The 16,309-nt window shown below is 42.8% G+C and overlaps 1 protein-coding gene across 1 annotated transcript in view; it reads right to left on the bottom strand.

Annotated features, from left to right (window-relative positions):
• The window catches only part of Erich2 (glutamate rich 2), a 29,742-nt gene extending 21,707 nt beyond the window's left edge, over positions 1-8,035 (bottom strand). Inside the window, exons 1-4 of the mRNA XM_035446853.1 lie at positions 7,594-8,035; positions 7,437-7,482; positions 1,856-1,891; positions 88-118 (exon numbers count right to left, since the gene is read on the bottom strand). Of these exons, the coding sequence (XP_035302744.1) occupies positions 88-118; positions 1,856-1,891; positions 7,437-7,482; positions 7,594-8,035 (555 nt within the window). The remainder of the gene's footprint in view (positions 1-87; positions 119-1,855; positions 1,892-7,436; positions 7,483-7,593) is intronic.
• Positions 8,036-16,309: the final 8,274 nt, after the last annotated feature.

A 16,309-nucleotide genomic window follows, 5' to 3' on the forward strand; every position in this document is an offset into this window, starting at 1 on the left:
ATGGAGGTTGGGGCTGAAAGCAGGGTTTCCGGTTTGCATGCTAGGCAATCACTATACCGAGCTACATCCCAGCCCCGTATCCTTTACCTTTATAATATCTTTTTTGTCTAGGTAGTTTCTGCAAAAGAAAGGAACAGATATTTGCTTTGTAAATTTCTAAATATTTGTATAAATGTAAACACAAATGAAATGAAACACAAAACCATTAGCAGGCTGTTAAGCATGGATCCATCTGGGCTAAGAAATGAAGTTTGTTTCTCAACATGTGGGTCTTGACCCCTTTGGGAATGGAATGACCCTTTTACAGGGCCCACCTAAGACAATTGGAAAACACAGATGTTTGCATTATGATTCATAAGAGTAGCAAAATTACAATTATGAATTAGCAACAAAAATAATGGAGGAACTATGTATTAAAGGGTCACAGCAATAGGAAGGTTGAGAGCCACTGGTCTAGAGAAACCAACTCTCTTCTTATCTCCCCTTGGAATCCATTTAAACAGAGCAGCAGAAATGATTCAGCATGGGACAGTGGTGATGTGTCGAACAATTCCCTAGTTCTATTACCTTTTTGGTTCATTATCTTTAATTCTAGGTCTAGACTACAATAAAGTCAATAGCAGGCCTAGGATACCCCTCCCACAGACCTGACCCTGGAAATCATAACTTCATTTAAGCTTACACTTATCTCCCCAACTTCCACAAACTAAAACATGATAAATAAGTCAATCGCTACCACCGTCCAGTTTGCTGGTGCCATGAAAGATATTTTAAAATAGATGTGAGCCAGAGGAAGGTGGAAGGTTCCATATTCAGGACATGGAATTTTACTAATTATTTAAATATTTAAGTGTTGTTCGATGTTTTATTTGTGTTCTGACAAATAAAGCTTGCCTGGAGAGCAGAGGGTGTAACTAGCCACTAGTTAACCACAGAAGCTGGGTGGTGGTGCTTTATGCCTTTAATTCCAGCGTGTGGGAGGTGTAGATGGGAAGTGATAGGGTGGGGTGGAGAAAGGGTCTCCAGCCTCTTTGAAATAAGGAAGGAGAGAGGTAGAAGGCAACTGGGGCAACTGGGCTCTCTGATCTTCCAGGTTCTTATCCCAATATTTGACTCCTGATTTTTTTATTAAGATTAATTAGATTAATGCTTCATTTAAGTGTTATTTAAATATTAAGTATCATATATATATAAACATGTATGATTTAAATATAACAGTACAAATTGATCTTTTATTTCTCCAATGATACATTTTATTTTTTATAATTTATTTTTATTTCATTTGCATTGGTATTTTGCATGCATGTGTATCTCTGTGAGGGTTTCACATCTTGGAGTTACAGACAGTTGTGAGCTGCCATGTGGGTGCTGGGAATTGAACCCAGGTCCTCAGGAAGAATAGCCAGTGCTCTTAACTGCTGAGCCATCTCACCAGTCCCACATTTTAATTTTTATCTCACAAATATTTGTATGCATTTATTAATACTTAGAAGTTTAATGTTTTCTCTGAGGGTTTTTTGTTGTTGTTGTTTTCTAGGTTACCTAGTTATAGGATTGATTTTCCCATAATGGAGCCCTTTATATATCTGGATAAACTTCAGTTGTATTTTTTAACTTATGGAAAAGATCACATTTAATTATAGCATATGTTAACAATTCACTTGTTTCTCCCACTTGGCTCCATATCCCAAGGCAGACTTTTTGTTTGTTTCTGAGACAGGGGTCTTACTTTTGCAGCTCTTACTGATCCAGAACTCACTATATGGACCAAGCTAGTTTTGAATTCACAGAGATCCATTTGCCTCCCAAGTGGGAGCCCTCAAAACAGACTTTCTAAACAGCTATTATTACATACCTGGGGATTTCTGGAATACAAAATTCAGGGCCAAGACTGTGGACAGCAAAGCAAAAGGTCATTAGTTGGGATTGCTTACTTTTCAGTTGTCTCTCTCACACACACGCAGAGATGTTTACCCTTTCATCCCCGGCTTTGCATTCTGGGTACCCTGACCAAGCCAAACATGAAATATGTTAACAACTCAATTCTCTGTTGCAGAGTTGTTAGAGAGCTCTGGTGTACCAGAAAGCAGGGCATCTTTTGAGGGAAGCCAGCTGTGGAAAACCAAAGTATGATAAACGAAAGGTTTTCCTCTGATTCTCTAGCCTAGGAGGAGCCAATGCAATGATGAACTAAATAGGCTCTACAGATGGCTATCATCCTGGAGACACAGTGGTAAGACAGGCAGAGCACAACCTTTCCAGTTACAGCCTCCCCCACGTCTCCAGCTTCAGATCTGCATGGGCTACAACTCTTACTTGGATGCACAAGCAGGCATACCATCATTTTCCCATTTTGGCAGGGAAAGGAAAATCAGGACCGATAGAGCTCAGACAGATGGAGACCCAGACTCTCCCCAGTCCCACTGTACTATTCCCCAGGATATGTCCACTTGCCCTCTCTCATCCTAACACTGATTCATTAGGAGTCAGTGACACTCAGGAGCCAGGGCTCTGGGTAAGAGAGCAAATTCAAAGCTGGCTCTGCCACTACTCAAGCCAGTTTGGAAAATGACTTAATTCCTTTAAGCTTCAGCTCTTCCACCAGAAAAATGGGGGTCATCATGGGGCTGACTTCTCTGGATCATCGTAAAGATTAAGTGGGGTAAACTAGATGAGGGGTTTAGCACAGAGCCTGGCACATAGGAGAGACAGTGTTGCAAAAACCTTCCTCTTTTATCTAAAAGAAAAGCTGGGGACATGTCCTTTGGGCTAATACTGTTTTGGGGAGCAAAAATAGAAGCTGTGATTAAGATAGATTAGCTTTGAAGACAACAAAGTCACCTCAGCCCTAAAGTACTGATACATGTTAATAAAGATTTCTGACCCACAGAGAAAGCTGTAATGTTCAACATGAGTGAAATTAAAGTGGAATCCCTGGGTAACCTCTGGGTTTTGGAATATGGGTGCACTCTATTCATGTCTGTCAACAGTCCCTTTGGCAATGGGAATAATCATAACACTCTGCAATTCACATGTAATAATCAACATCTATTTAAACAGAAATCTGGGCTGGGGTTGCAGTTTAGGGGAAGAGTGTGCTGTGTAGTTAGCACATGTGAGTTGCTGAGTTTGACCCTCAGCACCGAAACAGAAAAGCACACCTTCCTGCTATGCACCTCACTACTCTGTGCTAAGCTGTGGAGACACAATGATGGATTTATGGATTTCCTGCTTTTGAGAAACTCAGCATCTCAAGGCAGAAACACAGCATCAACCTTCCTGTCCAGGCTTAAGTGCACTGTACTCAAAGCTTCTGAGGGGCTACAATGTAATTTTCTATACTGTCCAAACTGAGATAATAGTGAATATTAGGATCAATCAAACTTTTTAACATGTGGACAAGAGGTGATACTCAAAAGAGTCTGCATGCAGAGGTGGAAAGGCTGAGAAGGAGAAAGACCATCAACTGAGCAATCCCTGAGCCATCCTCCAGTGCCACAATCTAGGCCCAGGACTTATTCTCTGTGTTTCTTGCATTCCTTTCATAACTGTATTTACTACAAGAATCCATAAACAATCTACTACATAGTGTTTGTCTCCAGATCTAGCTGCTTGACTACAAAGGCAGTGTTCCCAAGCACACCCACTGTGCTGGCTAGTTTTATGTCAACTTGACACAAACTAAAGTCATCTAAGAGGGAGGGACCTCAACTGAGAAAATGCCTCCATAAGATCTGGTTGCAGGAAAGCCTACAGGCATTTTCTTAATCAGAAAATTAAGAGAGCCCAGCCCATTGTGGTTGATGCCATCCCTGGGCTGGTCGTCCTGAGTGCTATAAGAAAGCAGGCTGTACAAGCCAGCAAAAAACACTGCCCCATGGCCTCTGCATCAGTTCCTGCCTAGTTTGAGTTCCTGCCCTAATTTACCTCTGCAATGGACTGAGATGTGGAAGTATAAGTCAAATAAACCCTCTCCTCCCCAAGTTGCTTTGGTCATGTTTTTTCATCACAGCAATGGTAACCCCAACTAAGACACCCACTGTGGTAATTCATAAGCTAACAATGACAAACAAAGCCCAAGTAGTGTACCTGTGATCCAAGCTTAGCTCGTCACAAAATTTTCCTGAGGTTTCCCAACTAGGACTGTCATAAAGTTGGGAAATGTGAGTCTAGAGCTCTAGGATGAGAAATGAGGAGTAAGGGAACATAGGGAGAGAGGAGGAGAAAGGGAGAAAGAAGGGAAGAGACAGAATGAACACATATAAAAGGCACACACATACAACCTCTAATGCTATCTCGAATCCCTATTTCCACTCAATCTCTGTCCCTACCATGAGCAGGACCTGAGACAAGCCTGAGTTGTGGCAGTTTTGTTGTTTGAAACCAAAAGAAACCTTGACTACTATGGCTACTACTTCTTGCTATCATACTTGGCACCCTATAGAGCTTTGATAGCAGAATTAGCATAGCCTCTGGACATGTCAAGTGAGAAGCATTAAGTCCACCTCAAATAAATGGAAAGAATCCCAACCACAAGCTTGTCACATTATAAGATTGGATCTTTCCCCATAGGATGACACAGTAAAAGTAACATTTAGCAAAGTTAGGGCCACAGCCAGGTAACAATAGATGAATTGTCCAGTTCAGTGTCAGAGAATGTCTGCAGAAGAAGTTACAAATGTATTTGGGGACAAAGTACAAAAGCCATTAGTTGCCACATGTTAAGTATTGGGCAATGTATATCAAGGCTTTGAAGAAGACCTGAAGATTAAATTGACACCATAAGTTCGGTGGAGGGTAAATTTGAAAGAGAACAGAGGCAAGAAGACCAGATAAGAATTCAGAGAAGGTGCTGGCCAACAGCCCACTGACCATGGTGATTTACTGCCGACATCTATAAACAGAATTCTACTGTATTGCATCATCCACATGGAACAAGAGAAGTCCAAGGACAGAATCCTGGTTCATAACATCCAAGAAGCAGATGGGGAGATATACCAAATGCACACACCAAATATAGAGATTTGACTAGAGAATTCAGGAATGACCACAACCATGGATGAAGGAACCTGAGAACTTATTCTTACCCCAGAACTGTGGCAATATACCTGTAATTGCAGGAGAGCTGAAGTCGGAAGGAGGACTGCCAAGTTCCAGGCCAGTCTGGGATACACAGCCAAGTTCAAGACTAATGTCTGTCTCAAACAAAAATGGCCAGTGTTTGATCATTTGCCTAGCATATGCAAAATCCTGTGTTCAGTCTTTAGTATGAGAGAGGAAGAGAGAGACATAAGAGTGACAAAAAATGTTTCTTAGTCATAAGTGTATATCCTACATCCATTAAAGGCATCAGCTACTAACTGGACTGGACCCCAGCACCATCAAACAAACAAATGAGCTCCCTTGCATGGCTGGGTGTGGTGGTGAATGTCAACAATCCCAGTAGGCCAAGGCAGGAGTGTCTTGACTGTCAGTGCCAGGCTAACCTGGGCTAAATATTAGCACTATTTCAAAACAAAACAAAAAAGAGAGAAGATAAAAGAAAAATGTTAAAGATAAAAGGTAAGAGGTCTTCCATGGAGCCAAATACTAGCACATCATAGCTTCATTCACATATATAATCATCTTCTCACTAGATGGGAGTTCTGGGAGAGAAGGGACTTCATGTATTTGCCTGTTTCTAGGGCCTACTGAACTCCATACCACATAAGTCAGTGCTCAGTAAGCATTTGCTGAATGAGTAGAACTGGAAAGAAATAGAGAACACATCATATCAACTAGAGTTCAACATGGTAGCCACTAAGCTGTGTACAGGCACATATATCATAGCCTGTGAAATATGTTTGCCTCAAACTGACAGTAAACACCCCAGCTTTTGAAGACTCAGTACCCAAAAAATGGATATAATATATCTCACATATACACACGTCTAAGCACATGTCACCAAACCGCAGCCAGTGGAGCCAGTCAGGACCCATGTGGACTATAAAGATTAACACTGAAGATTCAAATTCCCAAATATTCTTATTTTAGGTTCCTCTTGTAATAATAAAAAACATAACATTTTCCCTTTATTATACTTATGCAACTATCTTACCCTTTTATTCTACTTGTTTTTATAAATGATCTTGTGTTTTGATTTGCAGAGACTGGATGAATAGACAGATAGGTATACCGTCTATCCTGGCAACTATGGTGAAGAGACGGTTGGTAGGGAAGCATAACACAACCCAGGCACACTTTACTGTACAGCATCAAATGCATATGATCATCCATCACTTATATCCCAAAGCACTTATAAACTGTGTATTTCTTTCTTGGCAGGACAGCAGCTTGCTTGTAGCAGCCTATGTTCAAATTTCAACAGATCTTGTAATTTCTAGTCAATTCTTTAACCTCTCAGCCATTCAGCTCTTTGAAGTTATAAAATGAGGATAAAAGGCAATCACTTACCCCTCGGCTCCTGTACAGGTAAACACATAACAGAACTTAACTGCCAGTAGAAGTAAACCACCCCCAACAACTCCTACAGCTTTCATTTGGAATTGCCTGGCCCAGCAAGGACAGTCCTGGAACTGGGAAATGAAACCAGTTCTACTGAAACCTGACACTGCTTGGAACTGGAAGCAGGGAGCACAGCTAAGGTGTGTAGCTCAATGCAGGGCAGGGGTGAGAGACTGAAATTCTGGAGTGGGTACAGGGGGAATCCCTAGGAAAGTGTTGGTATTTAGCTCTGGAAACTCAACAGTTAAAGACCATTTATGCTGAGGTTGTTTTCTGGAGATTAAAACAAAATGAAAACCCCTGTGTATGTGTGTGTGTGTGTGTGTGTGTGTGTGTGTGTGTGTGTGTGTGTGTGTGTGTGTTCGGGAGTCACTGACTTTGGTTTTTAGGAGAATTAAATAAAGTTTTTAAAGTATCTTTTTCTGTCCTGGAGAGTCGGCTCAGCCGTTAAAGGCTAGGCTCACAACCAAAAATAGTTTCTTTTTCAGATCTCCTTTAAAAAAGCAATTTTCTCGGAGTAAGAACAAACAGCTTCACCTACATTACCGGCCTAGATATTGTTTAAATGCTATTGTGGTGCGGTGCAGAGTAGTTCAAGGAGTCAAAAGTCAAAATCTTGATTTTTGGACATTTCAAGTCATCCAGATTGGATTTAGAGGCGATCTGTATGTAGTGCAAACCCTTCTCTTGGGCGATCAAGGAGGTCCAAAGTTCACATTGCTCTAGCCAAACAAGTTTGAAGCAGAGTGCAAGCCAGAGGATGCTGGTCCCTGTAAATCATTACATTGTTTGCAAAAAATAATCACAGGCAACAGGGAGAACTGGGGAGGAGTTGGAGACCCTGGGATGGAACATGACAGTTTTCATTTTGGCTGCAGGGTGAGATGCACACACCCACGCAGACATCCCCTCCTCTCAGTCATGCATCCTACCTTCTTGGGCGGTGCCTCGGCAGCCGTGGGGCTCCAGAGGCCCAACCTGGAGTGGTAGAGAAGTTTTCAGGGTTAGGCGCTGTCCGAGGTGCGGGCTGGGTCCCGCAGCTAGCGGGGGCACCGGGAAGTTACTCGCAGTCACCACGGCACTGCTTACCCGCTGGCGGCCCTGCAAAGGAGATCCCGCGAAGGGCGGACCAGGAGGGCCAGCCCCGCTCGCCTCTCGCACTGGGTTCCGAGTTGCGAACCTGGGACGCCGCGTCGCCATGGAGACAGGATGGGCTGCGGCTGGAGCCCCGGGAGCCGCGGGAGCCGCCCAGCGACAGGGCGGTGTGACGCAGCGGAGGGGCGAGCGGGGCGGAGCGCGGCGGGCCCCGGGCGGGGCGCAGGGCGTGGGCTGGGGGCGGGGCAGGGACGGGGCCAGCTGTTGGAACCACGCTGAGGGCGGGGCGGGGTGCACGGGTGGCCCAGCGCCCGGAGGGCCTGGGGTTAACGCTGCGGGGCAAGTTAGGGGCGCACATCCTGGGGCAGACTTGAGCACGTACCCTGGTTACTTTGAGAAAGCCCGGAGACAGGGGGACTGGAAGGTCGGTGTCCATACCTGATCCTGACTCTAGGTGGCGGAGGGAAAGGGGGCGAGGTGGCCTCATTTGGGGGTTACAACTTGTGGAAGAAAAGATGCCTTGAGTTGGGAGGGATTGGTGCCTCTGGATGTAGATGAACAAAAATCCCCTGCACCCGAGATCGCCCCTAGAAGATTATGGGTTTGCTGGGGGTCTCGACATCAATTCTCCGAGGGATCCGGTTCAGGTGTTTAGAACCAACTCGCCTTTCCCACCAGTCCCTGGCAAGCCTGGGTTCCCTTTCGTGCCCGGGCTGCTACTGAGTCACCTTGGCCAGTTGGAGGTCTTATGCTTCATTGCTTCGGTCACAAAAGAGGGTGGGAGGACTCTCTGTTAGAAAATCCCAGTTGTCTCTGAAGCTTATCTTCTAGGGGGAAAAAAAAATGGGTAACTTCTCTCCTTGGACATGGAGAACTTGTTGCTAGGCAACCAGATTTGAAGAGAGCCCTGTTGTAATCAAATTTGGATTTGAATTTCACATAGAAGATAAGAGATATGTCCAATATCTTAAAGGCCCTCTGGGGACATGCACTTTACCTGATGGTGAAAATATGTTAAGTTTTGATGTATAGAAGATGCAGAGTTTCAGTTGTTTTTAAATTCTCGGAGTCATCCATCCAGTCACTCTCTACATCTCTGAATCATGGATAATAGTGAAAGCATCAAGAAAAAAAAGCTAGAATGGAAGTTTAAGGAACCCAATGAAATAATTGACAAATGCATGCCTCTTCTGATGAGGACCTAGCAAGCCACGACTTCTGATATTGCAAGGACAGAAACACTTTACATATCAGATGTCTAAATTTTACCCAAGATCTTTCTCAGTAAAGGCAAGGTGTATTTCTTGATCGTGTTTAAAAATGTTAATTCTGTTACATTTGCTTGGTGTTGATAAATAGATAATGATGGCTTTGCTGCACACATTGTCCTACTGTAAGAAATCAAGCTGGCCTGAATATGCTGTCTCTTTCTACCTTCCACATCCCAAAAGACAGTTCAAGAAAGTTTATACAGTGCAGCTTTTTCAAGATGTGTCTATTGTTCCTATATCTCGGAACATGGAAAGAGAAGCTATTTACAGACTAACATATGACATCTGACCAGTAACTCTTAGGTAATAGTTCACTTCTGCTGTATTATGCATCTAAATCAAAGAATCTACTTCCAGAGTAGTAAGGACAAAGATCATTCCAGTCCGGTGCCTGGCCCAATGCTTATTCAACCCCACAACGGTTATCTTACTTCTCATTGATGCGGAAGCATTACAGTTCCTCTTCATTTCAGTAACATCAGAAATAATCTGCCCATTTCTATAGCCTTTAGGCAGCGGTTAATGACATAATGCTCAAACATAAAGCCAAGTTTAGCTCTGGCCTGTGCATGTGGATGCTGAATAAGTTTATCTGAAGTATCTGCCTAGTGAGGGGTTGTTCTAATAAAGTGAGAGAGAAAGCCAAGCAGCTGTTATTAAACTCCATGGTGTTTTGTTTTTAGTGGTACTGGGGATTGGACCCAGGACTTTGTACACCTTAGGCAAGCAGTCTACTACTGAGCTACATGCCGGACCCATGGTTTTTAATGGATACATTTACATTGCAGATCTGAATGTTAGCATAGCATGATACAAAAAAGCCTTTAAATAACATTTCATGTTTTCTGATCATAAAACAAGTATGGGATTAGGGGTGTAGGTTAGTTCCGAAGTACTAGCCTAGCACATTGCAGCCTTGGGCTTAATACTGAGCAAACAAGCTCCCTTCCCAAACAAAAAGCCTGGGTTAGCAATACACTCTCATGATGGACAATTTACAACATACTAAAAAGCACAACTAAAAGAATTTAAACTACCCAGAATTCTACTGCCTAGTAGTAATCTCAGCCAGTAATTCTAATTTTTACTTCTAGCCCTCTTGGGCAGATAGATATTTACTTACTAACATTCATATTTGATGGTCCATGTTGTTGGTATTCTTTTTATTTAACATTTTCTCTTGAATATTTTCCCAATGTTTTTTTTTGTCTTCAAAATATTTTAGTGGCATACATATATCTTACAGCTTATTTATAATTTCTTCAGACAGTCCCTAACTTGGAGAATTCTAACTTTTCTCCTGCTAATTCATTGTTTCTGAAAATCTCTGCTGGGATCTGTGTAGAGGCTGTATACCAGGCGGGAGGTGTGAGCCCGAAGAGTAACTATAAGAAATAACGGTTAGATGACCATCTTTGTAAATAAATCTTGGATGACATCTTTCATTCTCAGACCAGATTCCTAGGTCCATGAAAACGCAACTTCAAAAGGCATTCCCTGAGCTTCAAAGGCAGACAAACTAAAGTTCTGAACTGTAAAATATTAACTTTTTGGAAAAGTACCAACAACAGACTTGATATTTATTTTGTGCAAAGTGTGAACTTCCCCAGAAGAAGCTTTCTTGCCAGTTGCTGGGGAACACCAAGGGTGTTTGAAGTGTATTGACTTAGGCTTTTACCTCTAATTCTTTCCAGGATTTGCTGGCTTGCTCAATAGTGTGAGATTGTTTGAAGTCTATGCAAATTAACCCACTTCCTCTTCTCACAGTTAAATTGTTAAGTGTGGTGTTTAATTTCCAGCTCCCCTCTTGTAAACAAGGGCTGTTGTGCATTACTTTCATTTATCTTCTCACGGGAAGCCCTTCGTGTCTTACACTAACCTAAGGGCATATTTCTTCTAAGCAAAAATTATCATATATACATTCCTGTAAGGCACTTGACTTAACACATCCTGTGGTTCGTTTTAGTCAGGAAATATGTAAATTGATTATTGCATTTAGAGAGTTTCATTATACCATTTTTTTTTAACTGAAGACAACCATCACCGCTGACAACGCATTGGTATATATACGTGTATTCATGACTTGTTGCTCTCTTTGACAATTAAAAATTAAAATATTGGGTCAAGCCACATGCCATTGTCATTTGTGGATAAGAATTGGTGGCAACTGCATGTAGTTCTATCTATACAAGTACTTTGCAAATTAGTTTATATTTTTCACCTTTCTCCAAATGTTAAACTCCCCACTTCTCTTAGTAAGGTTATCCATTGTTATTGAAAGAGATAGTTTGCCTTGGCTTTCACATATGATTGAATCTAGTCAGGAAGGTGCCCATAAAATGTTTGTTTATTATTTTGGAGTCAGTAGAGGGAGCCTGGAGCCAGAAGATTAACATTATGATTGTCTTCTAGTTCTTGATGTGTGGATGAATTTAAATGCTGGTGTATATATAAAACAACAATGATTTAAAAGTTGATTTGCTTAAATAATCTCATTTTAAAAGACCAGAGAGAGACTGGCTGCCCATGCAAACTGGGTGTCTTTTTTAAATTAATTTTTATTTAAAGTAATAACAATCTTATTTTACATACCAACCCCAGTTCCCCCTCCCATTCCTCCTAGCAACCCCCCTCTCCTCCCCCATCTACTCCCTGGGAAGGCTGAGGCCTCCCATGGGGATCATCAAAACTTGTCACATCATTTGGGGGAGGACCTAGGCCCTCCGCCCTGTACCTAGGTTGAGAGAGTATCCCTTCATAGGGAATGAGCTCCCAAAGTCCATTCATGCACCAGGGTTAAATACTGGTTCCACTGACAGAGGCCCCATAGACTGCCTAGGCTCCCCAACTGACACCCAGGTTCAGGGGGCCTGGTTCAGTCTTATGCTGGTTCCCCAGCTGCCAGAGTAGGGTCCGTGAGCTCCCACTTGCTCAAGTCAGCTGTTTCTGTGGGTTTCCCAACCTGGTCTTGACCCCTTTGCTCATCACTCCTCCTTCTCTACAACTGGATTCCAGGAGTTCGGCTTAGTGTTTAGCTGTGAATCTCTGCTTCTGCTTCCATCAGCTACTGGGTGAAGGTTCCAAGCTGGGTGTGTGAAGCATTCTCAGTGGGACCAAACAGAATTCCATTATTCCTGCCTCTTCTCAGCAAGTAATTCCAGTGCCAACACACTGCTGAGGTCAATTGTGCTCAACACTTTCTGTTTCCAAAGCACAATGTAGGTGACCCTTCCATTTCTGTGAACACACTGTCAAGACTCTTCACTTTGTCTGAACTTTAAAATATGACACCACTTCCATTTCTATGTCTTTAAGGAGTTTTTCAATGTCATCGATTGTTTCCCCCAAACACGTTGGGAAGTTCTGTCATCCTATAGAAAGCTCACAACATTCCAAGAAGACACCTAACACATTACCACACCTTTCACAGACTAGGGCCTTTCTTTAATTTTAAAGATGCCACCTGGCCACATTAGAGCTCAATGGAAAGTGCTTATGTAATGATAACTTGGAAAGTGCTTATGTAACAATAACTCTTTCTGCCAGCCGCCTGAGTTCCGCTGCCACGTTAGGGCCCCAAATAACGCACAGAGATTAGTATTAGTTGTAACTAATACTGATGGCCAATAACTAGGATTTCTTACAGGATTTCTCTGTGTAGCTTTGGAGCCTATCCTGGCACTCACTCTATAGACCAGGCTGGCCTCGAATTCACAGAGATCTGCCTGCCTCTGTCTCCCGAGTGCTGGGATTAAAGGCATGCACCACCAACGCCTGGCTTAGCTCAGTATTAATTATCAACCATAACTATTAATTTATATATTTCATAAAGACTTATCTTACTGAGGACACCAGCAGCATGAGTCCTCTCTTGTCAGGATCACATGGCGACTCTCTTCTTTACTACATTTCCCAGAATCCTCCTTCTCTCCTAGTCCTGCCTAACTTGCTTCCCTATTGGCCAACAGTGCTTTATATTTATCAACCAATAAGACAAACATATACACAGAAGGATTTCCCCCATCATGCTTATGCACAATTGTTCCTCATTGGGTACTTTCCTCAGCCCAAGGCAGTGGCTTCTCCTCACATGTGACATGTCTGCATCCTTTACCCTTCTGAGAAGACAGTCCTTTGTGCTATTTAATAGTTCATTTTTAATAATTACATATATATTTTAAAGATTTATTTATTTTATGCTTGTGAGTGCTCTCTCTGCATGCACACCTTTGTTCCAGAAGAGGGCATCAGATCCCACTATAGATGGTTGTGTTCCTCTACATGGTTTCTGGGAATTGAACTCAGGACTTCTGGAAGAGCAGTTAGTGTTCTTAACTGCTGAATCATCTCACCATCCCCAAATTACATTTCTTTATTTAGTATGTATATGTCCACATGTGTGGGAACGAGTGTGCTATGGTAAATGTGCAGGTTATGTCATAATTGGTTATTTGTGTCCATCATGTGACTTCCAGGAATTGAACTCAGGTCATGAAGCTTGGCAGCAGGCACCTTTACTCACCGAGCAGTCTTTCTGGCTACTTAGTATGTATTTCTCTTTAATAGTGCCCTAGAGATTATCCGAAATAACAGCAACCATCCCATGGTCACCATTTAAATCATCTTGTCATCTGAACCGCATTCTTTCAGCTCGCTCACAGAGGGGACTCACATCTTACAGATTTTCAGCCCTATCTGACTTCTTCTCTATCCATGCAGTTACCTCCCCTTTGAGGACCCCCACCTTCTCGGGCTCCTATAGTCCATCTCATTCCTTACAAGTCAGATATCATCACCGCTCCCCGCCATAGCCCTTCAGCTCCCTTGGCTTTCTGCACAGGTAAGGAACTGGTCAGGAGTTATGATAGCCCCTTCCCCAAGAGTGAGTCAGGAGCCAAAGGCTGTGTGAGACTGGATCACAGGAGACCAGTGGTGACTACATGTCCGTTCTTGTCCAGGAGAGAGTGGCTCACAGGAGACCATCGGTGTCTACACTTCTGTTCTTGTCCAGGAGAGACTGGATCACAGGAGACAGCGGTGTCTACACTTCTGTGCTTGTCCAGGAGAGACTGGATCACAGGAGACCAGCGGTGTCTACACTTCTGTGCTTGCCCAGCTCCTCCCCATTGTGCCATTGTTCACACTGCTCATGTTCAGCTGCTCAGCTCCACTCACCCCAGCCCTAGTGTTTCCCTCCAAAGGAAATGATTCATGTAAGTGGATACTGATCTTCTACGTCTGTGTGAAATCTTAATTCTTTCCCCTCAAGTGACACTGTGCCAGTATTCCCAGTGCAGAGGAGAGGTAACCATATCCAATCACAAGTGGCCTTAGAGTTAAACACTTCACAGGCTAGCCAAAACACACTTCCTTTTCAGGATTCAGCAGGACAGCACAGACATACACACTTCCTGTCCCTTTCTCTCTAAGCACACTTCCCTTAAAGTGACACCAGAGATAGTTTTCAGTCCTCATTTGTGGTAGAATGAGATGGCAGGAGAGATGACAATTTGTGTTGAAAGATATGGCTTCCTCCATCTCCATTTTTTGGGGAGTGTCAGGAACTCAGCATTCTCCTTGGAGGGTTCAAGAGAAGAAATAGAAGACTGGTAAGAAATACAAATGACAGTCTTTATAGGCAAGATAGGGAATATTACTGACAAAAATGGCTTTTCAGATGTTCTTACACAGCAGTGTTTTTCTGTTTGTTTTTTGTTTTTCCTCAGGACTCACTCTTTTTGTGTGTGTGTGTGTGTTTATTAATTTATTTTATACATTCCAATCCCAGTTCCCTCCCACTCTTCCTGCCCCCCCACCTGCTCCTAAAAGAGGGTAAAGCCTCCCCTAGGAAGTCTCCTAAGTCTGTCTCATCATCTCGTTGAGGTAAGACCAAGGCACCTCTCCACCCCCACACCCCTGTGTCTAGGCTGAGCAAGGTATCTCTTCAGTACTCATTCTTAAAGTTATATCAGTAGCTAGAAGAAAACAAATATCTGGGCAGCAAATCAGTATAAGTTAATGACGCTTGTTAAAAATTTTTATGTCTACTTCATTTTGTGTCTGAATATTTTGCCTTTCACACAGACTTTAGCTCCTGATAGTGTGTCTGTGTGCACTGTGTGTGTGCCTGGTGCCTATGGAGGTGAGAAGAAGGTGCTGGGTCCTCTAGAACTGGAGTGATGAGTGGTTAAATTGTGTGGGTGCTGGGAACCAAACCCAGGTCCTCTCTAAGAGCAGCCAGTGTTCTTAACCACTGAGCTGTCTCTCCAGCCCATGGCACTGTTCTCTTTTGTTGGCTTGTTTTGTTTTCAAGACATGGTTTCTTTCTGTAACCCTGGCTGTCCTGGAACTCACTCTGTAGACCAGGCTGATCTCTAACTCAGAGATCTGCCTGCTTCTGCTTTCTGAGAGCTAGGATTAAAGGCATGCGTCACTACAGCCCTCTGTGACACTGATTCTTTAATGTTCTTGGGATTTCTGGGACTGCTTGTTTTTATAAGTTACCAAACAAGCCTTCATGTGATGTCTTCCAGGCTAGACATAAATTATTAGCTAATGTAATCAGTTTCCATTTTATTAATATCATGGATACATATTTCAGTAAGTCAACCCTCATTTTAGAAAATGTTAAATACTCCAGGGCCACACTGAGAAACCCTGTCCTGAAAAAAACCCTCAAAGTTAAATATTGTCTATCTCCTATTAAAAAGTGGCTTCTAGCTCTAAGTAATGGCTATAAACTTTTACTTCTCTGTAGCCTTCCCCTCTCTGCTACTTCCATTTTTCCTTCTCAGCATTGTAGATCAAAAAGATTGCATGTCAACCAATGGTTGAGTGTGAAAAGACAGCATAACTGCATAACAGAAGTTATTACTGTCTTTTTTATTCCATTTATTTATTTGAGAGAAGGACTCTCTACATAGCTCTGGCTGTCTTGGAACTCGATGTGTAGACCAGGCTGTTCTCAAACATGCAGAGATCTGCCTGCCTCTGCCTCCCAAGTGCTGAGATTAAAGGCATGCGCCATCATGATTGGCTATGTGTAAGGATCACACAGTGGGATGGTGGGTTTCTAAAGAAATCAAGATATTGTTGTGGGATATTTTATCACACTGTGAAACTCTAAGACTATGTTAATAAAATTAACTTTGGATTGGGGTAGAGCCAAAGATTGGTTGACAGGAATTAGACATAGAGGAGACTGAGGAGCCAGGAATACAGACAGAGAGATGCACAGGAAGGAGTAGTGAGGGACTTACAGATTCTTGGACTTTTTTTTTTTTTTTTGGTTTGAGGTGGCAGGAGAGACTCTTCTTTTGATGGACCGCTAGCCAAAAGGGATAGCTAGAGGGTTGCTTCTCAGCTTCTCTGATCTAGCAGTCAACATCTGACTCCTGAGTCTTTATTAGTAAATAGGACTATAGAGACTTTGCTAAAAC

This window comes from Cricetulus griseus, chromosome 6 (genome assembly GCF_003668045.3).
Source record: "Cricetulus griseus strain 17A/GY chromosome 6, alternate assembly CriGri-PICRH-1.0, whole genome shotgun sequence".
Taxonomy (NCBI): Eukaryota; Metazoa; Chordata; class Mammalia; order Rodentia; family Cricetidae; genus Cricetulus; species Cricetulus griseus.